A 26,295-nucleotide genomic window follows, 5' to 3' on the forward strand; every position below is an offset into this window, starting at 1 on the left:
AGCTTTTCCCTTTTGTCCACTCTATTTTCAGTTATTACTGGGCATTCAGGAGGGCAAATAAAGCAGTTAAGATGCTCCAGGGCCTCATGGCTGCACCTCATAATCACCTCTGCACAACTCCAGTGATACACCCTCTGACACACTGCAATCGGCCACGATTGCAGCTATAAATCAGGGTAAATAGACCCCACCAGAACATGAGAGCTCCCTCCCGGCTGTCACAAACAACACTATGACTTGTCCATACAGCTCATTCCTCTGCGCAGTACATATCCATCATCCACACCAGCTACAGGAATTGAGGGAAGCAATTGAGTGTTGCTGGCAGGAAGAGACCACACTGACTGGGAAGGGAAATTGTTAACCATTCACAGGAGAGGAGATGTGGATGGTGAAGGCTGAAATGCTGCCCAAGTGACGTCCTTATGTCCAGTCACCAGAGGCCTCAAGCTGTGAAATCCTGCTCACCTCATGGGTCCTGTAAAGCTCCCTTGCTAAAAATGCACAAGTGCAAGGTACAATGACAAGAACGCCCTACTAAGTTTTCCCATAGTTAGGGCTCAGGCCCAAAGCTGCTCTCATTTTCTCTGACAACTCAAATGAACGTTCACATCATGAGCAACTGTGAAGCTGTGTGCAGTAGTATGCTTTTCCAGTAGAAACAAAAGTCAGATTCAATCAATATCTTCTTTTTTTTCCCTGAATTTCCCATCAAAATGCAGTTTCAATGCCTAAATAACTCCATGAAACATAAACATGGTTATCAAAACTATTTTGCAAACAGAACTTGGTGTAATGAAAATAAGTCACACTCTCACAACATAATCACATTTACATTTAGGATTGGATAAAGCACAAAAGTAAATAACAATGGCATTTTTTTCTTTTATTCAGATTATGGATTGGCAAATCAAAAATTTCTTTCTCTATTTTTATTTAATTGATGAATGACGATGGCTTTTTGAAAGATGTAATGTAGATCCACGGAAACGTTAAGTCCTTAGCTGTGTCAGAGTCCACACTCAAAAGCAAAGGGTTTTTTATTTTAACCACACTATTGATTTGTTCTGTGTCAAATTGAAATATTGCCCAACTGGTGAGATAACCTCTACTCTTGGATACTCCATTTACAACCAAAGCCCTTAAGGGTAAGGGGCACTTTGCTTGCTGAAAGATTTCAATAGAATTACAGAAGATTTGTCATCAGGCCATACACTAAAAAAAATTAAGAACTCTGACAAGGATGAGATGCATCTCACCTAATTTTAGCTGTCTGAAAAAGAGACATGTGATGGATGCAGGCTTCTTCAGTTTCCTTGTGAGTCAGCAGAGAAATTTAGAGGTCTTTAAGACAATTCATCTTAAAGACAACTCATCTTAAAGACAGGCTGAACCCCTACCTGGAAGTCCTTCCTTCCATTCAGAGGAGAGGGAGTTCGTACAGATGGGAATTTTCAGAGTACTGAAGTTGTCTGAGATGTATTCTGCTTATCAGGAATGCTATCCATTTTGTGCAGTGAGTAAAGCAGAGGTAAAGAGGACAAAACTGTTAACAAATCACACATAATTTATATTCACATTTCCTCATTTGCCATCAGGATTGAGTAAAGGTTGCAGATTTTTAAATTCAGCTGGATTAACCAGCTATGATTTTCAAAATCACTTCTGAAGAACAAACAAACCCAAAATATTGTTATGTCAGCTGAGAAAGTAGTAAAGGCAGATTACTCAAGTGGAACTGGAAAGAAAACACCTAGGCAAACCTAAAAATGAATTTATGAATTAATTGAACCTCTAAGACTGTTTCAGCTGAAGGACAAGCAAATATATTATTACCATTACTATTACCACTACCACTACTAGTAGTATTACTACTGTTAGTACTAAATTGCTACTATTATTACTATAATTTTGTTTACTTCATGTGCCTGGAAGAATTTTGCATAGATTATGTTCCCTTGACTTCAGGAATGGAGCAGGTATTGTGAGGGAGACAGCATGAAGCCTTCAGTTTTGACTTTTTAATCCTGAACAACAATATTAATGTAAAAAAATAAGCAATGCTGTGATCATTTCTGTACCACCTGACCAGGACATTTCACCTAGCAGTGTTTGTCCACTAACAGTGGACAAACTCCTCAATGAGATCTTTTCCCAAACAGTTAAATGTGTCACACAGCATTTCTGTGCTGGAGTTACAGCAGAACTACAGTCTGTTCATTGGTTTTCCCACCACCAAGGAGGCACCATATTGTCAGTGGCATATGGAGAGTGAGATGCCACTTCCCAAACTTCCCAGCCATCTCTACAAGTGAATGGGGAAGAACAGACCTGCCTAAATTAGCAAGGACAAAGTTGCTGTTACCTATTGTACCATGCTCAAGCACAGGGTGAAAAGGTAGGATTTTCTTGTTCTCAGCTGCTTTGATTTAAAAGGTGGCTTTTTGTGTTACAGGTCAGGTGTGGTTTCCCAATTGGCTCATGAACTGCTTAATCAGTAATGCCATAAACATGGCATTTAGTAAGATGCGCTTTGATCTTAAGCCTCTTACTTCATTAGAGCTTCTAAAACAATATGGGGCCACTGAAACCCTCTAACATGATTACATCTCCTGAAAAGCAACAGACCCTAGTCCATATTAAAATTAAAATAGAGAGCTGAAAGAGAAGCTCAGATTTGTAACAGTATACTTGGCTTGAAAAGTAATTTCTTATGCACTGCTCTGCTGATCAAATCAGCTGAATGTGTCACTACGTAAGAGTTATAACCCCCTTACAGGAAGCAGCCTGTTTTCCAGAATCAGAAAACACACCCAGATCTTTCTGTTGCAGGGGGAAGATGACAAAACTTGGCACTGGACAATTTATACATCATCTAACTGTAATGTGCAGCCAGAATCTCTTTTACAGGACCAATGTCCACACTGCACCCAGCACCTTAAAGCATGGCCAAAGCATGATCCGACAACTCTGTATTCATCCCATGATCCTACAACCTTTATTTTAAGATAATTATCTGAAGACTTGACTAAAGGGGCCACGGTTGGTTGCCCTGAATATGAGCTGGATTTCTGCCTGGCTCCATTAAGGATCTGATATGGGCAGCATGGTGGAAGCTCATGTGTATGTTGAGATTTTCCTGATTGTTCTGTCTTCAGGGGCAAAAACGCCACAAAATAAAAACAGCATCCAAAGCCAGAAAAAGAGAGTAAAAAATGTAATATTTAATAGCCACAAAACACAGCAGTGTGTACATTTGGAAAGGCTTCTCAAAGCAGCACAGAATCACTGACTTCTTATTTTTCCCAAAGAAGATTCTGAAAAGAGTCTCTTGCTTTGTGTTCCCAAGGATCCCAAGATAACACTCACAGGGGGAAAAAGTGGGATACTTCTAATTGTGAAAGTTTTTGGTGAGAAAACAACCTGGAGAGGAATGTGGAAAGTGGTTGAGAAAGGAATCAGGAAAGGCACTGGACATAACAGCCTCAAGTGTGGAGTCTGGGATATATTTACTACAGTGGATTGCCAGCCATGAGCACTAATATCAAACAAAGCAGGTTTTGCAGTAAATGCTCCTGACTCTGGTTTTGCTCAGCCTCCCAGCTGAATTATCAGCCTTGCCAATGCACTGATGAAATATCACCAGTAGCCAAGATCAGGGAGGTTGTCATCACCTGCTGGTTCACTGACACTTCTGAAAACAGCAATCTGTGCAGCCTGTGATAAAATTGCACACGTTACTTTTACTGGAGGATAGTCAACGACACTAAACTTTATTGTACACCAGAGCAGTGTATAAATTCCTATGAAAAACAGTAGCACCTGGGAGTCTTCCAGAAAATACATGATCTTGTCTAACATTTCTGCACTCTTGAAAGTTAAGTTTTCACGGATTGCTTGTGACCACAAGGAAGAGCCTGTATGCCCTCAGTGTCCCTTTTAATTCTTCCAGCATGGCCTGCAAGGTTATTGCCACTGTAAAGAGCCCTAGTTTTTGTTACCTTAGTTATTTTCTGTGCTAATATAGACTCTAAAAAAAAAGAGAAAAAAAAAAACATGCTATCATGTCATAAGATAAGGTTACATGGTGAATTCAATGAGATAGATCTGGCAAATTAGTTATGTGAAGGCAGAGTATAGACGAGAGTTATTTTTTTCCTCCTGTATCTAAACATTCAGCATCCTTGTCTTCCACAGTGCTCTGTGTTGAAAGCGGCTATTTGTGTCTCAGTTCAGGGCTGGGATAGAAGCAAAAGTGTCCAAATCCCAAAGGGGAGCCACTGACTTTATTCAGCATGCTATTGTCATAGTAGCCATCATCTGCTACAGTATTTTTGCTGTTCCTGACATTTCTTCCTCTACAGGAAAGGAAACCCTGTCAAGAGCTGAGAGAGTATCAGATTTTAGGCATAATTTTAAATCTCCATCTCCAAGGATTTTCTGCCACATCTAATCTAAACCTACACTCTTTCTGTTTGAAGCCATTTCCCTTGTCCAATCACCACATGCATTTTTAAAATGTCTCTCTCCAGCTTTCTTGTCGGCCCCCTTTAAGTATTGAAGGTTGCAAGAAGGTGTCCTTGGCCCCCTCTCTTCTCCTGGCTGAGCATCCCCAGATCTCTCAGCCTGTCTTCAAAGCAGAGGTTCTCCAGCCCTCTGAGCATATTTCTGGCCTCCTGTGGACTTCCTCCCACAGCTCCACATCCTTCTTATGATGGGTATCCCAGAGCAGCACTTCAGATGGGGTCTCATGAGGACAGAATATAGGAGCACAATCCCCTCCTGCTCTCCATGCGGCTTTGGATGCAGCCCAGGACATGACTGGCTTTTCGGGCTGCAAGTGCACATGGCTGAGACATGTTGAGCTTCTCATCCACCAGCACCCTCCAGTCCTTCTCCTCAGGGCTGCGATCAATACATTCTCTGACTCACGTGTAGGACCTCATACTTGGCCTTGCTGAACTTCATAAGGTTCAGCCCCACCTCTCCAGCCTGTCCAGTTCCCTCTGGATCCCCTTATTCCAGGGTGTGACTGCACTCACAGCTTGGTGTGCTCAGCAAACTTGATGAGGGTGCCTCAATCCCACTGCCCATGTCACCAAAAAAATGTCAAACAGTGTCAGCCCCAATACCAACCCCAAGGGATACCAGTCATCGCTGGTTTCCACTCAGACATTGAGCCATTGACCACAACAGTTTGAATGCCAACCCATCCAGCGCTTTATCTGAGTGGTCCCTCTGTCCAATCCATGTCTCTCCAATTTAGAGACAAGCATGTCATGCTTGTGTCAAACACCTTGCACAAGTGCAGGTGCATGAGTCTTGCAGCTCACACTCTTTAGACCTGTGGCATTGCAAATGGTTGTATAAAGGGGTTTGAAAGAAAGTAGTTCTCTGGAATAATTTTTTTTCCCCAACTATTTCTGGCTGTCAGAAGAAATTATTTCCAAAGACTAACAAAGGATATGAGTTCTGTCTTCTTGCCCTGTTTATTTCTCTGTATTCCACCTCTTCAGCAAAAATGGAAAAAGGAACAGCTCATTTTTGCATGGGTAATTCAACCCCCATTCAGCTCTCCCAGCAGTTTGATTCAGCATCATCAGTCAGCAGTGGTTCCCTGACTTACCCCCAAAGCATTAAGGACTGCACCTCTGGAGGAACAAACCAGAGATTTATTGGCTGCCCACATGCCCTGCATGAAGCACTGTAATGACAACTAAATGGGTTGAACAGGTCATTAAAAAAATTTGTTAGCTAAATTTTACAAGAAGCTTGCAAGGGAATTTTGGAACTATAAAGCTTTCCAGAGTCTATAGATTAAGGGCCTCAAGAGTGCTCTAAAGAGGTTCTTGCTATTAACCTTTGTTTCCACTGATGTTCCAGCTGGGATTCAAGCAACACTTCATGCTGACCCAACTTTCTTCTCACCAGATCCCCAGATTCCAGCAGGGAGAGCAGCTAGAGCTTAACCTAATGCTGAAGCAGGTGGAACAGGTCTTACACCAGCATGAAGAAGGTATCTTCCAGCAAGCCTGCTACCTTCTAGGTCATACTCAATAATTTGGCTTAGAGCACATTTTAGATGGTCTCAATTTAAAAAAATTTATATATCAGATTTACCCCGGTACATGATGCCACCACTCAGGCTGTTGGTTTACTGATCCTGGTTTGCTTCTGCATCACAGCACTGGAAGACACAATTTCTACTTTTCCTTGGCCCCAGGAAAGGAACAAGTCCCAAGAGTCCCATGCAGACCACAAAAAGGAGTTTGACCTCAGCTCGAGCACCAATCCACATTTGGGATTATGAGGAGCAGAAACCTTACTTGAGGTATATAATGGAGTAATACTTCAAAAAGGAGCAATCTTCCAGAGGCAGTGAGGCAGGTGAGCAGGCAGTCACTGGACTGAAATATGGGGCCACTGTTTCAGAAACATCAGTCTAAAGTTTCAGCCAAAACAGAGGAGAAAAATACAGCACTTGGTATCTTTACACAGGAAAGAAAAAATAACACTTCAGGAAAGATAAAATGAACATAAACCAATAAGAAAATTAGGCCAAAGATGCAGTATGAGAGACAATTAAAAAACAGAAGCAAGTAAGTGAATACACAATTCTAGCTACCCCACCTTGTGTAAAGGCTGTTGTAATCTAACCCCCAGCCTGCTGTAAAAACAGGAAATAAATTAATGTATACAGCAGCTGCCTCTGAGGCAGCACCTTTCAACACCTGATCCCATGTTAATAACACACCACTTTATGTGATGCATGGTTCTGTTTATCTACATCAGTACCCTGCTTCTCTCTTACCCTTTTGCCTCTCAGTTTTCAAACAGTTGCAAGCGGCATATTGAACAAGACTGAAAGCTGGTTTTGACACTGAACTCTTTGCCTCATTACTGAAGGCTTTTCTTGTGTTGAAGTCATCTCCATTTTCTCAGTGATGGACACTCGGCTTGCTGCCATAGACCCTCTTTCAGCTCCTTTCCTGCTCTAGTGATTTACAAGATTAAACAGGAGTTCATTACTCCTTTGATGTCCTTTGTGTGCCAGATAGCCTTGAACCAGATGAATTTTCCTGGGACTATTTGTATTAGGTTCTGGTTTTAATTAGTTCCTCTATTTTGAAGGCCTCTTTTGAGTTCCTCGGGTGTCAAGGTGCTCTGTGTTCCTCCAGAAAACCATCAAGTGGCACATCCTCAAAATCATCCCTTGGGAAAGCAGTGGGGAGGGGAGGACCTCTGTACAAGCAAGAAGTATTATTTTTAAGGTAGGAAAATATATTTAAGGAAAAACATCTTACTAAGACCTGCTAGATTCTCCTTGTAATGCTGTCTGGGCTATAGGAAAACTCGACCAATAAGCTATTTATGAATATTAAAATATTCCCAGTAATTTTAGGTGTGATGAACAAGGCCTAATATGAAAGCAGGTAGGGACTACTACTCTTTAAGAGACTGTCATGGTTGCTTATGCCAGGTGACCAGTACAAAACAGATTAGACCTACCACTACCCCAAAACCTGGCCACAGCTGTCATCACAGAGAATTCTTATCAGACAGACTAATTTAACTCCAAGAATTTGGAGTAGTTTATTAAGATTCTATTTATGCCTTCTTCTCCTCATGTGTCCACAATAACCAGAAAGCTTGCACTGATGAAAAATCCATGGGCTGGTTTCTGAAGGAGAATTAATCTAGAATATTTGGACTGAGAAATAACTGAAAGTATATCACAGGTAGACAACCTATTAGTCTTTTTATAGCCAAAGGATTGGTTGCTTCTTGGGTATGAACAGGCAAAATTGAATTTATTTCCTTTTCATCAATCTCAAATGCACTGGAGTAAGAAAAAGACCTGGATTGTTTAACTTCTGGGAGAAAGAAAATACTACTAGTCAAAGGAAAAAAAAAACGGTTTAGGGACAGATTTATTTTTATTTTGTTTAATGTGCAGGTAGATCTGAATAATTCACATGCACTTTCATGTGTATGATTAACCTTTGTTAAAACTTTTATGTGAATGCAGATGTCAGAATTCGTCATTGTGGGGATTCAGACCAGGGAAAGTCTTTCACAGGGACTGCTCAGCTGTTACCAGTTTATTTCCTGCAGAAGCACATTTTAAAGTAAATTCAGTGTTCATTCTGCGTATTTCCTGATGTTTTTGAGAAGCTCAGCCATGCTGCCTGCTCCAGCACAGACCTGATGTTGTCAGGTCATTTGCTCTGTCAAGAGTCCACTGAGATCCATGGCTTTGGATCAGCTACGTCTCTGACCATGTTAAGAAAAAAAAAATCATTTAAAACGTTTTTTTCTAATTCAAAGAACTCACCCCAGCTCTGTTGGTGTCAGCCTGGCTGTGCACACTTTAGAGGATGTTCTAGTATTTCCAGGCTCACTCACCAATGCACACTTTGGTGACTCCCTGCTCCCTGTTAGGGTGACTGTACATTTAAACTCAGCAATTTTTTAGTTTCTGTAGAAGGGAAATTCCTTGTCACACAACCCCTAAAGAAACCAGGGTGCCCATGTTGGATGACTGGCAGGTCTGGACACTGGGCATGCACAGGTTAGAGCCAGCCCACAGGACTGCATTGGCTGTGCTTAGAAGTCACAGATGATTTTTTTTTGTAATTATTTGCCTGCTTGACCTGTTTTTTTTGGGTTTTTTTAGAGTTACTGAATATTAAAATGCCTTTGAACACAAGTGAACCATTTGTCAACCTCTGAAAAACTTCAAAGACTTTTTAAGTGCAGTGATCTAGGCTATAGTGTTAACTATTGCACAGTAGAATGGTAGAATCACAGAATTATTAAGGTTGAAAAGATCTCTAAGATCACTGAGTCCAACCATTAACCTAACACTGCCAGGTTTATCACCAGGCCATGTCCCCATGTGCCACATCTACATGGCTTTAAAGCCTTCCAGGGATCATGATTCCACCAGTTCCCTGGTCAGCCTGTTTCAATGCTTGACCATCTAATCAGTGGAGATATTTTCCCTTATATCCAAACAAAACGTCCCCTGGCACAACTTGAGGCCATTTCCTCTGGTCACTTGTTACCTGGCATGAGAGACTGACCCCCACCTCACTACACCCTCCTCCCAAGGAGTTGTGGAGAGCAATAAGGTCCCTTCTAGCCTCTTTTTCTCCAGGCTAAGCACCCCCAGTTCCCTCAGATTCTCTTCATAAGACTTTAGTATAGACTCCTAAAAAATGAGCTAACAGGACCTCCACAGTATCACCTTTACTGCAGGTATCACATCCACCAGCCCAGAGGACAAATCCACCTCACAACACAAGTCCAGACATTTTCTCCAGCTCACAGGAGACTCACATAGCTCCTGTGACTACAGGTACAGGTCAGCTGTTCCTTTCCCTATTTGCTTCTCAGGACTTACAGAAGCTATCACCAGATGTCTGTATGTCAGAACTCAGTTTCAAATTCAGCTCAGCCCAGTTTCACATTATCTGGGAGACTTCCTAGAGAAAATGCAGGGGGAGGAGGAAATAAGAAGTCTTGAGCCCTATCCCATTAGCACTGCCTAGTGATGGGTCACTGAAAAACACAAAAGTGACTGTGCCATGGCACAGCAAGGCTGCGTCCTTCTGCCCCATCTCTCACAAACGTCACAGCTGCTTCCAGTCCTGCCTGTATGAGCATAACCCTGAGGATGGAGAGGAGAGTGGTGCTGTCTGCACGAACAGCCAGCTCCACCAGCACTGCACGTGTGCAGTCTCTGCTGGCGACCACTGTGACTGCGCATCCACTGACCCAAGGCAGCGATCCCTCACAAATATCAGCTGTTCGTGGACTATTCACTGGCCTCTCGGGGGCTTCCCAAGGAGACTGCCACGTGCAAAGGGAGGGCACAATGCCTGTCACACAGGCACCACAAATACATTTTTTTCCCCAGGAGGATGTCGGTCGAATGCGCTCGTTCCGCAGGTTCAGCAGCCTGGACACTCCAATTTTCTCATACTACCACATGCTTTAGTGGGCACATATAAATAGTCCCAGGGATATTGTAATTAGCTAGTGAGTCACTGGCACCTCTGGAATGTGAACCCATGTGCTGCAAACCACAGGAACTGGAGACACACTGACAGCTAAACACAGCCACTGCAGTCTGTAATTGTAGGGGACTAGTTTTACAACCAGTGCCTTCATTGTAAAATGCCCAAACACCCTTTAGAGAGTCACAGAAAAACACGCAGGTCGTAAATGTGTTGGAATTTTGGTCATTTGCACATGGAGGTTTCAGAGACAGGGAAGAGAGTTGGAGGCTGAGGTCAGTCTGTGGTACAACCCATAATGCAGTTTCTGCTCTTGTTCACACACACAGCCTGTGCGACTACTCAGGAGTTGAAGTCAGGGCTTTCATGTTCCTCCCTTGCCCTATTAACACCATCCAGTGTGGGATGTTTAATCCCATGTAGTGGTTGTAATTGTCCCTCCCCAGGGTTTATTTTCCACCCTGTGGAAATCACTTCAGGCCTTTCTTTACTTCTGTGGCAGAGTCCCCTGAAAGCAGCAGCGAGTATCTGTTGAGGAGTTTTATGTCCTCTAGTAATGTTCAGGACTAGAGCTCAGCTCATTCTTAATTCTAGCGATCATCCAGATTTCTGCAACCAAATCCCATGCCCAGCAGGTCTAGTTTAAAATGCAAATAATTCGAATGTAAAGTCTTAAAACCTCAAGAAGTATATTTCATTTTAAATAACATTCAAGTGTAGCTTTGATGCAGTATTATAGCTCCTAAAAATACACAAAGGGCACATCTTCATGATGCAAAATATTACCAATGGGTTTCCCTGCCTGGTTTTCCATCCTTTGGTAAATGCTAATGGAATGAAAATGACAATTCAGCATAATAAGAGGTATTAAGTATAAGATTAAGTAAGATAAGGGGAGGTTTTATTGAATATTTTAGGGCAGATGAGTTAAACCCTCTTGTCTTTATTTCTCTTTAAAAAAACCCAACCGAAACATAGTACCCACAATAATGCTGTAAGGACTTTGTTTAAACCATTATTAAGCATTGGTTTAAAATATCAGACTTCCTGAAGGATAAAGTGATATTCTAAGTAGATTCCTTGCTTTCTTTCAAAGTTCTCTGTTGATTTCTAATGCATTCAGCAACATATTCAGCGTTATATTCTGAATTCATGTTTTATGTACTGTTAAGCAGATGCTGCTTCACTTCACTGACAAAATTTTTTCAGTATTAAAGCTGCCTATATATATATATATCAATCTATTCTTGCTCATGAAACCCTATTTCACTGTAGCAGCCCTTCCTGAATGATACAGCTGGAGATTTTTTATTTAAATGCTTTGAGACCAGAGGGTCATAGAGTACAAACCTCTGCTATGAGAGGACTCATGACTATCCATCACTGTTTATTTGTCTCCATTAGTACTATTTCACCTCTCGTCCCAGCACTTCATATCTCTGACAGCTTCAAGTCTTCTTCTGATGTCTTGAATGTATCTCTCAAACAGCTGATTTCATTTCTTATTGCTGCCTTTGTCCTTCAGCTTGAGTGGTTCCCCTGTCTCCCTCCTGCTGTTCTCCTGATCTATTAACAGAGAGCAGTATTATCTCCCCTTTCCACCTGCACCCTGCAAGATTAACCAAGCCCACGTTTTTAATCGCCTCTGTCTCCTGAACACTCTAATAGCTCCTCAAGGCTGAATCCATTGTTCCTGAGCTAAGGAGGTCTGAGCACGCTTTTCTAGATGAGCAGTAGCCAAAAGCCCTTTCCAGTCTCAGGAATTCTTCCCTTCTCTACCTTGTCCAGCAATGACCTTTGCATTTTCCCCAGCTCTACAGGACTGTGACGTACAAACATCTGCTGACTAAAACACCACCAGTTCCCATAGGAGGAGTTTATAGTTTATAGTCCTGATATTGATCCATACCTACCAAAACAGGCCTTTTAAACTAATAGTCCCAAGTTAGTTGGAAAAAAATCCCTGTGTTTTGGAGCCAACCAGTTCCTCCTTCAAGGATATTTTGATCCCAGTCTATAGAGTGGAAACTCACAGGGGAGATTAGACCTAGAAGTAGACCCTGATGGGCTTAATCACTGCCTACAGTCTGACTTGTTACTCCCTTTCCTAGAAATTTCGTAATTGTCACCCTGCCAGGCAGTTTCTGGCTCAATTTACGTTTATTAATCTCTACCCTTTTTCACTTTAGCAGTGACTTTCAATGCAGTGCTCAACAAATGCTTGCTGAAGTCCAGATAGATGAGATTTACTTACTGCTGTTTATCTAAATAATAAAAAAAACAAACTGTGTTTTAAAAGGAAAGTATCAGTTTAGAGCATTGGCTCTTCTCCAGATCACAATGTGGTTTTTTGATGCAGTAATTTCATTCTGCATGGAGCAACCCTCACTACCCACTCTTCAGCCTCTGACTTAACAAAATCTATGAATCTTCCATCTCATCCACACCATTGTTTCCCTTCATCTCACAGAGTTCCTCCTTTTATGGCTGGTTTTATGGTTTAGCTTTTATTTTTACTTCTGCTGATACAGACTGACTCAATTCACATCCACTTAAATGCAGGCACAGAACTAAATGTAGCAAGTCATGCTATAACTCGTATGCAGGTAGGGTAGACAAGAAAGGGCTGGACCTGGTGATGCCTTGTGTGAAACAATTGTCTGTGCCTTCTGCTGTTGAATATAAGACAAAAAAAAATTTTAAAAACATTCACAGGAAGACTTTTTCCCGTCTGACCTTCAGTTCTGATGTCTTGTCCTTCTCTGAGAGAGGAAAAGGTGTTAAATCTAAGAGCTTTTAAATACTGTTTTCTTTGTCTCCAAAACGAGATTTACTGCAACTTCTACTCTATGAGACTGCACTTAGTGTCCATTGAGAAACAAGTTTGTGCAAGATACAGCTACAAAGTTCAGTGTCAGGAGCCTGTTGGGCAAGGATCAATTCTGGTTCCAACTGGAGCACAAGGCACAGGTGTTACCTTAAAAGCCTTGTACATATGAGGACCTGGGTGGCAGAGGAACAGCCTCCCCCTCAGTGCTGTCACTCACAGACCTCCCAGAGCTGAACCTCCCTCACAGGTCTGAGAGAGCAGGACACAGGCTGTGCCTCAAAGCTGAAGTGCAGTCCCATTTGCAGTAAAACACAAAAGCCTTTCAGCACAACACATCCTCTTGGAATGGGAAGCACAGCACAGTGGACCAAGTTTTCCAGTTTAGCTGGAAGAAGACAATGTTTTTCTGTTGGAATCAGACCCAGGAGCCCAGAGTCTTCAGAAAATGCTATGAATTAAGTAAGGAGCACATAAGAAGTGGAACAGCACTTTAATCTTACATGATCCATCTCCAGCAGCACAATAATCCATAGCAGACCCAGACTATCTGTTCCATTTCTTCCAGGGAAGAGGCACACATTTTCCTAATCACCATGAACAAGATGTGAAATAAATAATTTTCTCACCATATTGGAGCAATCAGGAGCCTTCTGCAAATCCTCTGTATTGTTGGTGAGGGACTGGAGTTGTCACTTTTAATTAAATACTGTAACTAATCTGTTGTTAAGACACCAAATGGTATGGTGAATGTTTGTAGTGAGCAGAGATATCTTAGGTCAAATAAATGACCAGCCCTGAATGATCAGCCTGACCAGATGGTGCAAAAAAATTAATTTCTGCTTAGGGAATTCCCTAATATAGTAAAAAAAATTTTAAAAAATCACTGTGATTCTGACCAAACTGGAACAGTTGCCCAGAGGATCTGTGAAGTATCCATCTTTGGAGATAGTGAAAACTCAATTATACAAGGTCCTGAGACATCTGATCTAACTTTAAAATGGGCCCAGTTTCAAAGGAGACCCTATTTTGAGTGGGAGGTTAGACTAGATGATTTCCATAGGACCCTTCCAACCTGAACTAACATACAGATCTGAGACATTCTGAGACAATCTTTTACATTAACAGGCTGAATATTGGCTTCTTTCCTAGCAGGGAAGTGGAATTTGAACATAAAAGGAGAAAAAAAACCCTCAGAAACTTTATGGAAGAGACTAAGTGTATATATATATATGTATGTATATACACACACACACACATATATGTATATATGTGTATATATGTATGTATATACACACATATATAAATATTACTGTAAATAGGCATTCTACTCAAAACTTTTGTGCCAGATCTGAATTGGCATTCCTGTCATTTACATTGCTCAACAAAAGATATATTTTAGAAGTCAAATAAAAGCATAGAGTCTACTAATTAGCACTTGAATCAAAATTCAGATAAACATGAACTGGCTATAGGAGTCCTTTTGCAACTCCATTCTTCTGGAAAGAATCACAGAATGTGATCATCTGAGAAGGGACACAATCCTGCCACTCATTTTGAGCAGTGGCTTCCACTGCAGATAGATTCATTCAGAATCAGTAGGCCTGAATTGCTCTGAAGTTTGCCTGGCCAGCAACAGGAGGACTTTCAGGACAGGTTAATGCAAGACCCAGCGATAGACAGCAGCTCAAAATAGGTGTTTGGGGATGATCTGCTTGGGTCTAATAACCAGAAGAGATGTTACCACACAACATAATCACAGGCTCAGATGTAATCAGACCACAGCCAAAATAAGCTGCCCACAGACAGCCCAGTTGGAGCTGATATTTTGTGCAAGGAGTGAAAATCCTCCAAGGAAAAAATTCTGAGTGAGTTTCAAAGCTGTCAAACATTGACCATTTCTACTCATAATCAAGCTGCAGAAGAGCCTTCAGCCTCCCACTGCAGTGACTTGTGTTCTTGGGTCAGTCACAATTATTCCCAGTGCAACCTTGATGGGCATCTTTTCTCTGCCAACAGCTCAAACAGTCTTTGGAGGCTGGAAAAGAGGCACAGTCCACGCATCTATCTGACAGATTAAGTCCTTCAGCTGGCTGAAAAGATATATCAGAGCTCACAGAAAAGCAGAGATATCACCAGACTGTATTTCCCCTTGATGTCTCACCAGTGCTTCAGAAAATCTTTTATTTATATAAAAACACACGTAAACCTTCTCCAGTGATAACTACCATTGTGCTTGGATTTCCACAACAATCACAGATCAAATAAATGGACATTAAAAGTCACTAAGTGTGCAGTGGTAAGAAAAAAGTGATCTCCAAAACTTATTGCATTCCTCTAGCTACTGCACTAAGCTCCACTGGCTTTTTAATTTGATGCCATATCAAAAGATGCTTGATGTGATTAATTTGGTGTTGGCTGTCAACCTTTATCTCATTCGGAGCCTCACAGTTTGTAATACACTTCTCCACCACTGAACATGTGTTGGAATAAGAAAACTCCAGCTAGGAAAGATGTAAGTAATCAGAGCATCACACTAGAAATGCACAGTTATACTATTTCAGTTCCCAGAGGTACAGCAGAAAAGTGTGTCTGTTTACCTGGAATTTCATCAGTGCCCCCATTGGTGTGTTTGAACCGATCTCCTTCCACGTGGACATTTGGGCACAGGACATCTGAAAAGCAAAAGAACCAGTACAGAATTATCCCAAGGAAACACATCTGCAGAACTTACAAAAGCTGATCTTCTGGGTGTTGTTCAGATTCTTGCACGTGGCAATAATTCAGCAATAATTCCAGCCCAGGCTCTGTACATCCTAAATACCCTTCCTCTCTCCTATTCCCTAACTTCATGATGGACAAGAGACCCAATATACTATGTCTGATTTTGAGGCACTTTTTTCTGCCTGACCAGACAGGAAGACAGTCAGGATAGGTGAACCGAGCCTTTCCATCAGCTCGGACAACACTCTGGGTTTGTGTCTTTCTCCTGCCCATAAATGTGCATGAAAGTCACAAAAAACATAAGAAAATACAGAATGTGCTTCCACTCTTGTATTGGTTGGAAGTTCTGAAGGGCCAGCTGACATGGTGCTCTGCCCAAACTTTTCAGAAAGGACAGCTCCTAGTCTGGGAAACCTCCTTGAGTTTGTTCAAGCAGAAATCAGAGTTAAATATGACTAAAATTTTGAAGAATATTCACCCTTAAAGACAAGCTTCAAAAAGTCATGAAAATACCCAGCCTTTCTCAGCCATTTCTCATGCTCCCAATTAGTGTCAACACAATTGCAGATAAATGCTTTTCCACAGAGAACTATGTATCCACCTCCTTCCTGCAAAACCTTTGAAATAACTTCTGTTTTTGCTTTCTTTTCCCAAATCAGTAGGTTATTGCACACTTGTAAACAATGGGGACAGGTAGCTCAAGGAATCAGTTTAATGAGAAGAACTGTTAGAGATATTTGGCCTGTATAGGTCCAATATAATAATAATAATAATAATAATAATAACAACTACTATAAAAATAGTAACAACAGCAACAACAACAGCAACAATAAACATATATCATTATAATATTGGACTTGTTAGAGCAGGTCCAGAGAAATCCATAAGGATGATCTGAGGCCTGGAGCACCTCTCCTATAAAGACAGACTGAGAGAGGTGGGGTTGTTCAGCCTGGAGAAGAGAAAGTTCCAGGAAGACCTTATAGCACCTTCCACTAATTAAAAGGGGCTTATAAAAAAGTATAGTGATAGGACAACCTCTTCTTGCCTCTTAAAGAACCGTAGCCTCCCTTTTGCCTTTATTTTACAAACATCCTGTGCTCCTTTTGGCTCCTCCCTGCCTGCCTGCATCTAAGGCATAAATAGTCAGCAAGGGAAAGAAAATTATTGCAATTCTCACTTTCCAGCCACAGAATAATCCACAGAGGCTCAAAAGAGGTTGGTACTTTACCATCCCAGTTATTATCATGGCTCCGTGTGTCCAAAGGAGCAGAGTGCTGGACTGACAACACATCCATAAGTCCCAAGGAGACACCAGGTCTCATTGCTACACCCAGCACTGCATTGCTGGGAAGGCAAGAAAAAAGCTGTCCTTCTCCTTTGGAGCCTTTCTATGAAACCCCTGATATAGGTGAACATTTTAGTGCCAGAGTGTTTCTTCCTGTTCCTTCTGCTACCACCACGCAAAACTCTGAGCAAATACTTGTGATGCTCAGAGGATTTGCAGCAATGAGCATCCACTTCAAACGGCAGAGACAGTAACAAAATCTGCACTGCAGCTAAGGCTCTGCTAATTTGTAAATCTTTATGGATTTACAGAAGAGAAAATACAGCTGACTGACCTGAGCTTTCAGCCTCTGTTCCTTGTTACATCCTCTGCTTGCAGTTGCCTTTAAATACGTATTATTTAAAACTTATTTATTGTCTTCAACTTTATATAATATTCTGTCAATCATTTGTTTTACCCAAAATTTTTATCAGCACAGATTTTGCATTTATATCCATGGGGCTCATGGAAATTTTTAATAGCACCAGCAGTGCTATATTTCCCTTTAGAGTTGCACTACGAATGATGGCTGAATTTCCACTGACATCTGCTACATGAGATCAGTCAGCTTTTAATCCACTGTAGAGTGCTACTTTTTAATGCAAATGCAATTCAATACATAGTAACAATACCTAAGAAACACTGTACTTTATTAAAGAACAAATGTACTTTATCAAGGTAGTTACCATATCAACCAAACTGTAACTCCACAGAAGAAAATTAGTTTTGTTAGAGATGACCTCCTTCTCATAAAATTATAATTCTTGACTAGGGATACATAATAATTCCCATTCTGTAATATTTTATTCACTGGCTTCAACATCAAATATTACTTTTTTTGTGAGTGAGATCAGGAAAATTGCTTTATAACTATACATATGGACCATTTTTCAATTTTTAACAGCCTTACATTATCATCATTTCAAAGGCCCATAATTAGAGGGACTAGGAAGCTCTATGTATGTAAATTTGCAGATGACACCAAGCTGAGTGATGCTGCTGACACTCCTGAAGGATAGAGCCATCCAGAGGGACCTGCACAAGCTCAAGAAGTGGATCATGGAAATCTCATCAGGTTTAACAAGACCAGGTGCTGGTGCTGCATTTGGGTTGGGGCTGGGGAATGAAGGGACTGAGAGCAGCCTTGCCCAGAAGGACAGGGGTGCAGGTGGGTGAGAGGCTGGACAGGAGCTGGCCGTGTGCACTGGCAGCCCATAAACCAATCATGTCCTTTGTTTGTACAAGCTTCTTGTTGAAGGAAGCTTTTCTGAAAGTAATTTAACTGCAGATAACACTCTTTCCTGAAACCAGATCACAATGAGATCTGTTTGATGAGGAGGGACTTAAACCTCACTTTTAAACATCATTTCTTAGAACCTTCCCTATGAAAAGAATCCCAAAGCTCTCAAACATTTTAAAAGCAAGAGACAATATGTCCTACAGAGTACATGTTCTGGAAAGAGACATGTCAGAAGAAGGTCTTGGCTCAGGAACATTCACTAGCACTAAAATAGTATTAATAACCTATTATCAATAAAATGTAATGATAGGGCTGTGAGTTTGGAAAAGAAGAATAATCTGGTCATTTAAGTCTCTTTTCCTCCAAGCTGTTTCAAAAGCAAATTAAGGAAATGGGACAGAAAACAAAGGGAAAAACAAAAGAGAATGAGAAAGGAGTGGAGAGAAACACAGGGAAGGAAGGAGGGAAGGAGGGGAGGAAGGGAGGAAGGGAGGAAGGGAGGGAGGAAGGGAGGAAGGAAGGAAGGAAATGGCAGTATTGTGTTTGTTATAGCAGTTCCTGGCCAGGAATGGTGTGATTCTGCTACCCCTTAGGGCTTTCTGTAGAGAAACCTTCCCTGTAAAGTGACAAACACAAATCCCCATTTCCAGCACTCCATCCTTGTGTCCATAGGACTCCGCTGGAACAGTTTCTTAATTTTCATTTTAATTCTTTCAAGAATAAGCAAGCCCTCAGCTGCCAAGGGCTCCTCTGGGGACTTGTGTATAATGAATGCTGAACATGTGTAGCTGTCAGGTTCCACAAGAATAAAGTAGAGAGGTGAAAATAGAAACACAAGAAGGTTAAAGCAAACATTATTTATTACCATGGTTTTTTGGTTGTTTTTTTTTTTTTCCTTTCCAGACTGAGAATTTCAGGATTCCAGAATCTCAGCAGCACCCAGTGCAGTGACAGAGATCCAGACACACCCTGTATCTCCATCATTATTCCATTCCCACAAGAGAAATTATCCAGTTTCTCTCAAAAGGTGGGATTCTCCCAACCTAAACATTTGAGTTGTCTCATCCCCTGACAATGAAGTTTAGCCCCTTGTAATTCTATCCATGGATAAGGCAATACAGGGAAAATGCAGGCTTCCCTAAAAGTTGTCTGCCAAAACTTGAGACCAGACAGCCTGGTAAGAAAGAGGGATTTGGGGTAAGGGGTGGGTGGGTTTCATATTTTTATGGAGATAGTATTGCAAATTTTTTCTACATTGAAATAATTTTTCCCATTGAAGATTGCACTTAAACGGGAAGGGACCTGGTGAGAAAATTTTTCTTAAAGTCAAGAATATTTCATGAAAGTAGTTTCTCAGAGGAGCTTTCTCAGAGCCCATCAGCTCTGTTCTTTAATTATGCAGGTGGTTCTCTGTGCAGCAGTTCCTCCAGCACATTTAATTCCCTGCAGTCAGTTGATGACTCCTATATATAGTACTACCTTTATTTGTTCTTTTCTTTTCTTTTATAAAACATTGCACATAGACCACTTTATAGCCTCAAAATTTAAGGGTTTTTTCCCCCACTCTTTTAAAAATGCTTCTTTTAAAAGAATACCTCCACTCTCTGCCCATATTCACTGAATATTTTTTGGCGAATGTTTGTTGTCAGATATTCTTTCCCTGCAAGTGAACCAATCCATAAAGTGCCACACACCATGGAAACAAATTTATAAGGAAAAATGTGGTGGTTTTTTCCAGCTACAGTGGCGGGCGGCCCTGGCAGTGTAATGAGCCTGCAATAGTGTCTGTACTAACATTATAATTTGTATCAAGGTGTAGGTACAACAGAGCATCACAGCAATTATATGATTACACCTTGCAGTATAATGCCTTGTGCAACTCTCTCTTCCTTTCTGAAATCACACTGAATCTTCACACTGTGGATTTTGAAGTCCCTCAGTGCCAGGAAAATCACCTGTTTGTGGCTGCTGAAGCCAAGGCCGATTCTGCCTTTTTTCCTTCAAATAATGCCTACATTGATGATGGATGAGGTTTCCATATTTGGTGTCACATGAAGGCTCTCTGTCACCTCAGGGACAGAATCAGAGCATCATGGAATGCTTTGGGCTGGAAGGGACCTTAAAGATCCTCTGTTTCCAATCCCTCTGCCGTGGCCAAGGACACCTTTCACAAGACCAAGTTTCTCAGGGCCCCAGCCAACCCGGCCTTGAACACTTCCAGGGATCCAGCATCCGCAGCTTCTCTGGCCAACATGTTCCAGTGCCTCACCATCCTCACAGTGAAGAATTTCTTCATGATATTTAACCTAAACCTGCCCTCCTCCAATTTAAAACCGTTACTCTTTACCTATCACTACATGCCCTTGTCAAAAATCCCTGTCCAGCTCTCTTGTAGAGCTCATAAATGCTCATGATGAAATGCAAAGGGAATAGCAAACCCTCCCCACAACACAGCTTACAGGCTGAGCAAACACATCCACAGCCCACCCTATTTCTCATAATATCCTAAGGCTGTCACATTTTTCCATTAAAACATTATTCTGAAAATGCACCAGCACCCAGCTGAATTGCTCCCCAGGCTCCCCTGTCTGCTGAGAAATTCCCAAGTGATTTCAGTGAGACTGTGGATATCTGTGTCCACAGGGGTCCCTCCCCTTTTCCAGCACAGTAGCCAGAAAAAGTGAATCTCTGTGTGACTGCACATTCAGTGCTGGCACTGCTCAGCAGATGGTGTGTTCCACACAGAGAGTAAGCAGAATTACTACAGGGTATTATACCCCAGAGAGCTCTCATGCAACACACATTTAAGGTCCCAGGCAAGAGGACACTCTTCTTTGAAAGGCTCTTTCTACAGAATGGAGAAACAGGGCTCCTTCAAAGAGCAATTCAGAGTAGAAACCCAATTTAGGTGCCCTGATGTAGCCCCGAAAAAGCTACTCTCTTCCCATTGTTTGTAAGGGAAACCTAGGAAGACATGGTTCCCAAATTAGACATCTATCAAAGGCACCAGAGTCACATCCATCCAATTAAAACAAGCATGGTTGGGTGCATTCCTGGGCACCGAGGCCAAGGCATGTTCAAGCCCATATCTATGCTAGCAAATGGTCTTAGCCTCCATAACGAGATGGCTGCTGACAATGAACACTCCCTGGCATGTTGGAAGTACCCATCTGGGCCCTAGAAATGTTCCAGTGGAGCATCAGTTCGCCTGGGGCGAAACGTGCCAGAGCCCAGGGCAGACGAGCGCATTCCACTGCCCAGGAATGCTTCTGGCCACATTTATGGTAACTGGTTTAGATACAGCCCATAAATATCATCCTTTGCTAAGAGTTCTCTGATGCAAATCAAAAGGACCCTCTTGAGCAAAAATGCTAATTGATTTTATGGTCACAGGCGACCAATTTTTTAATGCATTCAGTGCAAATGGGAAAGTTGGAAGGGGGGTTGAGTGCACAGCCAATAAATACTGTATCCTATTTAAATAGGGACAACAGGAATGCAGGGACTTCTGGCATTTGCAAAGCACTTGAAATCCTTTTGAAGATGAAAAAGTAAAATTAAAAATATTCTTCTCCTACTCTTTTATTCATGTCCTGCTTCACTTATACTGGAGCTGATCAGAGAGATTTGAAAAATACTGTTTTCCCCACAATGTGGCAGGCTGTGCTGTGCATTTTTACCATCTTCTCACCCTGGATCTAAGCATCTCTTTCTTCTCCTTTTGTCACCATCAATTGCTTTTTTATTTCTCATTTCTCTGTCCCGTGCTCTGGATCTTGATTCCAAAAGGGAGAATGTTACTACAGGCACTCATATCCCAACAGCACACAAGGAGTGACAACTACACCGCCCCACCAGCACAGGGAGCCCTTTACAGCCCCATCTCCAGGCTGACTCCATACTCTAATCCTTAGCTCAGCTTCAGATGCCCTTTAAAATTTCCTAGAGATGTTCCTGAATCTTGGTGAGGACTCATCTTTCCAAAGGATACCTGTACTGCAGGATGCTCAGAGAACCTCTCCCTCTCTGATGCACCCACACAAATGCAAGAAACTCGTAGTATGACTGGCAGCAGAAGTATATTGTCAAAAGGACTGATGCAATTAGCACTGTTTAAGTGAGCAGCATACAGAATTAATTTGCACATGCTCCCACAGGGAATAAGTGGCACTCTGGGAACTACAAAAATAGCATCAGGCCTTGGCACTTCCAAGCTAATTTGTTTGTGTCTGCCCCTAAACAAATACAGAGACTGTGTGCCAAGGAGCTTGTCGGCAAACAGCACAAGGTTTTGAGGAAAGCAATTAGCAGCTACTCTCCATCCAGTCCAGGAGCTGATTGCTGCTCTGGGGCACAAGTCCACCTCACTCTCTCATTTTGGGAAAAGGGTGAAGCTTCATCATGCAAAGTGTCCTTGATCCTAGTGAGCTACAGGGTTTCTCCTGAGTGGCCAATCATTGCCTTAGCAGAGAAATTGCCATGAGCATGTCTTCATGCTGATGACATAAAATATTTAAGAAGATGGCAGTATGGAGATGAGCTGGAGCACATCCTCCAGGAGCCACCAGCCACAGCAAGAAGCCAGCCCTTCCTCAGTGGCTGCTCTATTGGCACAGATGGAACATGTCACTCCTGACCCAGCTGCTGGGCTCTTTGGCAAAATTTTAGGTGTGTTTGCTGCCTGTACCCCAGAGGCTGGTGAGAACAGGGTGCTGCAAGGCTAAAAATGTTTCCTGCTTGGCCTTGTGTCCCAGAGGAAGAGCAAAGATCAAAGGTTCTGCTCACTTGGCTGTGGGGAGACAAAGCCACCCCACCTGCCAAAGCGAGGATCCCAGGAGTGTAGAAAGAAGAGATCACACAGGGCCTCTCTAGGGGTGCAGATGGGAATGAGTAGTCTGTGGATGGGACAGGAAGCACTCCAGGTAGATTGTCTCACCTGCCAACCAACCCAAAGCTGCAGAACTGCCAAGCATCAAAAATTTCCATCACTCTCTGTCCCCTTCTCACTCATTAAGTTCTAGAAAATAAAGTTTTTATTTTCTGGGATTTTGCACCACTGGATATGGATCAGTTCCAATATCCACCAGTGTAATGAACAATGAGATTTCTGTGGTGTGTAAGAAGACCCGAGCTAAAACATCTGTGCTTTTTATTCCCTTAAAAACTTACAAAGATTAAAACTACTCATGCAAATGTTGGTTGTAAAAACAGGAGAAACATTTCACTAACACAAGCAGACCCCTCTTATTTTTTTCCTGTGCCATTAAACAAGTAATATGGAAGCAAAATTCTGCCAGCAGCAAATTTCACAACAGGGAGCTGGTAGCAACAGTAGCAAAAAATGCTAAATCTCTTAAAGCAATGGCTGGTTTTAGGATGGACTCAAGTGTTGTAAAATGCTATCAACACAAGAGAGGTATTTGGTTTTTTAATTTGGTTTTTAAAATAGAAATTCTGTGTTAGTCCTGTAATTGAAATCACTGGGATGATTAAAAATAAACCCGGTGTGAAGTTCCAGTAGGTTGGTTCTCACTGAATAGGAACATTACAGTATTTCTGCTATAAAACTCCATCAATCTCACTTGCACTCAGCATTCATGGAAGGCACATTCCCCAGATGAGCCCAATGGAGCAGTGCAGCTACAGATCTGCTGAAGCCATCAGTTCCCACTGCTGGTTGGAGAGACAAGACAGTCTGTCCCATTATCCTCCCACATGCCACAACATGGAGACAAGAGCGTGGAGTCTCCTCATCTGAGCACTGCCAGAAAGCTGAGATGTCAAGGCACAGTTTATAATTGATTTTTTTAAAAAAGCAAATCCTGGGCAGACTGCAAATGTTATTTTATTTTTAAATTTCTGTAAAAGCAATTACTTGTCCAGAATAATAACGAGAAATCCAGGTAAGGTGTTCTGTTCCCTCACAGTAGTTCCAAAAGTGAAGTAATTAGAAGCAACTTGTTTCAAAGCTCATGGCTTCTCAGCTGATCAATAAATATATACTAGCTGTTCTCAAATAACTTCCAAGAGAGAAATATAGCTCAAGGACAAGTTTAAGAGGGACTCTGACTGCCATTACTCTTCTGGTGTAATTATACAACTGCAAATTGAACAGTATCTTCTTCCATGCGGGTATTTTTGGGGGCTGCTGTAACTGTGGCTTTGGGACTCTGACCAGCAGCAGTATAAATATATCATAAGAGCGAAGCAAAGAAATTTCTGTATAAATACTAGACATGACTCTGTCTAAGAGTTTGGTTTTGTGGTTTTGTCTTGTAAAGAATTGTAACATCACCTTTGCAAAGTGGAGAAGGTTTAAGAAAAATAAGTGACTTTGGTTTCTTCTTAGAAGAAACCAGGTAAAAATAACATCCTGGCTGAAGGATGCTATTTTATGGATGCACCTCAGCAAACTCAGAAGTTTGTCTGGTTGCTGTCCACATCCTGCCACTACCTGCATACGGCCTTTCCTGGGCAGGACATGGAACTGGCCCCACAGAAGCAGAAGGAAGTGGCGGGCATGTGACAGCCCCAAGACCAGCTGGAGAAAGCAATGGGATACTTCTGTGGTGGTACAGCTCTTCAGAAGAGATCCTTTAAGAGCAAGCCATCCATCTGATAATCTTCATGGGGATAAACCTTGGGGACACCAATGGAAACAGCATAAGGATTATTGATCATGTGGGAAAAAAGGGCTTGTCCCAGACTGGGTGCCACCACAAGCTGCTGGCTCTCAGAGCTCTGTCTCTGCCTTGCAGGGTGCTACAGAGTCCAGCAGAAAAGAGACCTTACTCAAAATGAGTGGGGGATGGCAGAAGCAAGCCCAGTGTCTGCTTCTCTACCTGCTAAGGGTTTAAACAGACCATTGATATCTGTAAAGGTCTTTAGATATTTAAAGACCTTTTGGAGACTCTCTGGGTTTTTAGCTTTCAAATACACCTAAAAATAGCCAGGTTGAAAGCACTGAGTTCACTTCTGACTTAAATTTTGAAAGATAACTTCAGTCCAATATTAATTTTATCCAAACAGCTTCATCCACCTGCCAGTTCCAAACATGCCACCAGACCCAAACTTTCTAAGGAAGTTTGCATAAGATCTGGGTGCTTCTTTCCCATGGGCACTTCAGCCATCTCTATCTGCCCCCTCCACACTCTTCTAAACAAAGGATGTGACAAGTGGAGCCTGGAAAACAAGGGTTTGTGAGCAATAAATCAAAGCAGGCACAACCTGGGCTGTGTTACTAAAGCCAGGTGCACATAGTTCAAATGCCAATTTCCCCTTTCTTTCCCCCGACAGAGTTTTCCCTGCTCAAAAATGTCAAACTCTCATTTTTTAAGGCAGTCTGAGAAGATATTTCAGACAAGAACACTGTGCAAGAAGGGGAAAGGGTGAGAATCAAACCAGACGACAAAAAAGAAATTAATCAAGAGGCAGAAAGCACATGGGTATCAATCAGCAGCTACAGCCTTGCCACTTCTGGGTACTGAGATCTTAATTCCCCACTAAAAGCTTATCTGTGCCAGAAAAGCCCCCATTTATCAAGCCCTCTGCACTAATAAAGGGCTGCCACACTGTGCAATACACCTGTGCTGCCTTATTCATGTACCTGGAATCTAATTGTGCTATTGTTGTGCCAGTCTGCCAGCAGCAGAACCCAAGCCTCCCCACAGACATGCCAGGATGAGTTAATGCTGTAAAACTTTCAGCTACATGGCCACAAAAGGCACATCCCAGCGTGAGACAATCTGTGCTTCCAGAGGACCTGCAAAGTCAGCCCAGTGGTACCTGTCCCCATTGTCCCTCTCCAGGGAGCTGAGCACTCTGACTCTCTGAAGGGGAACATGGTTTGCATTGATTTTTTAAAACATATTAAGAAATTGATGTTTTGAACCAAAACCAGAACTTCTCCCCTTCAAAAAAAACCCCCAAGTTCAAAATAAAGCATTTTAATAGCTTCAAAGATTTTTTTCCCAATCCTTCTCCATGATCAAAAACTCATCTAAATTGGTTTTGCCCAGAAGTTTTGATCTTGATGAATTAGCATTTTCCCTGTGATGGGCATGTAATTAAGAGGTCCCAAATCAATTCTGAGAGGTTTCTTTTCCTACAAAATATAATGTCTGCTAGCCCATGCACCTAGGGGTATATGATGTGG

The 26,295-nt window shown here is 41.9% G+C and overlaps 1 protein-coding gene across 6 annotated transcripts in view; it reads right to left on the bottom strand.

Moving 5' to 3' along the window:
- Positions 1 to 26,295, bottom strand: part of COL22A1 (collagen type XXII alpha 1 chain) — a 221,579-nt gene that overhangs the window by 140,430 nt on the left and 54,854 nt on the right. For all 6 annotated transcript variants that reach the window (XR_006017383.1, XR_006017382.1, XR_006017384.1 and 3 more), the window contains exon 4: positions 15,450 to 15,524. Coding sequence is in view for 3 of the 6 variants with exons in the window: in XM_042036305.1 (XP_041892239.1) it covers positions 15,450 to 15,524 (75 nt within the window). In the remaining 3 variants the exon portion in view is untranslated. The remainder of the gene's footprint in view (positions 1 to 15,449; positions 15,525 to 26,295) is intronic.

The sequence above is a fragment of the Corvus kubaryi genome, unplaced genomic scaffold (assembly GCF_017639235.1).
Source record: "Corvus kubaryi isolate FWS band 111438036 unplaced genomic scaffold, C.kubaryi_AGA036_p1.0 37385, whole genome shotgun sequence".
Classification (NCBI taxonomy): domain Eukaryota; kingdom Metazoa; phylum Chordata; class Aves; order Passeriformes; family Corvidae; genus Corvus; species Corvus kubaryi.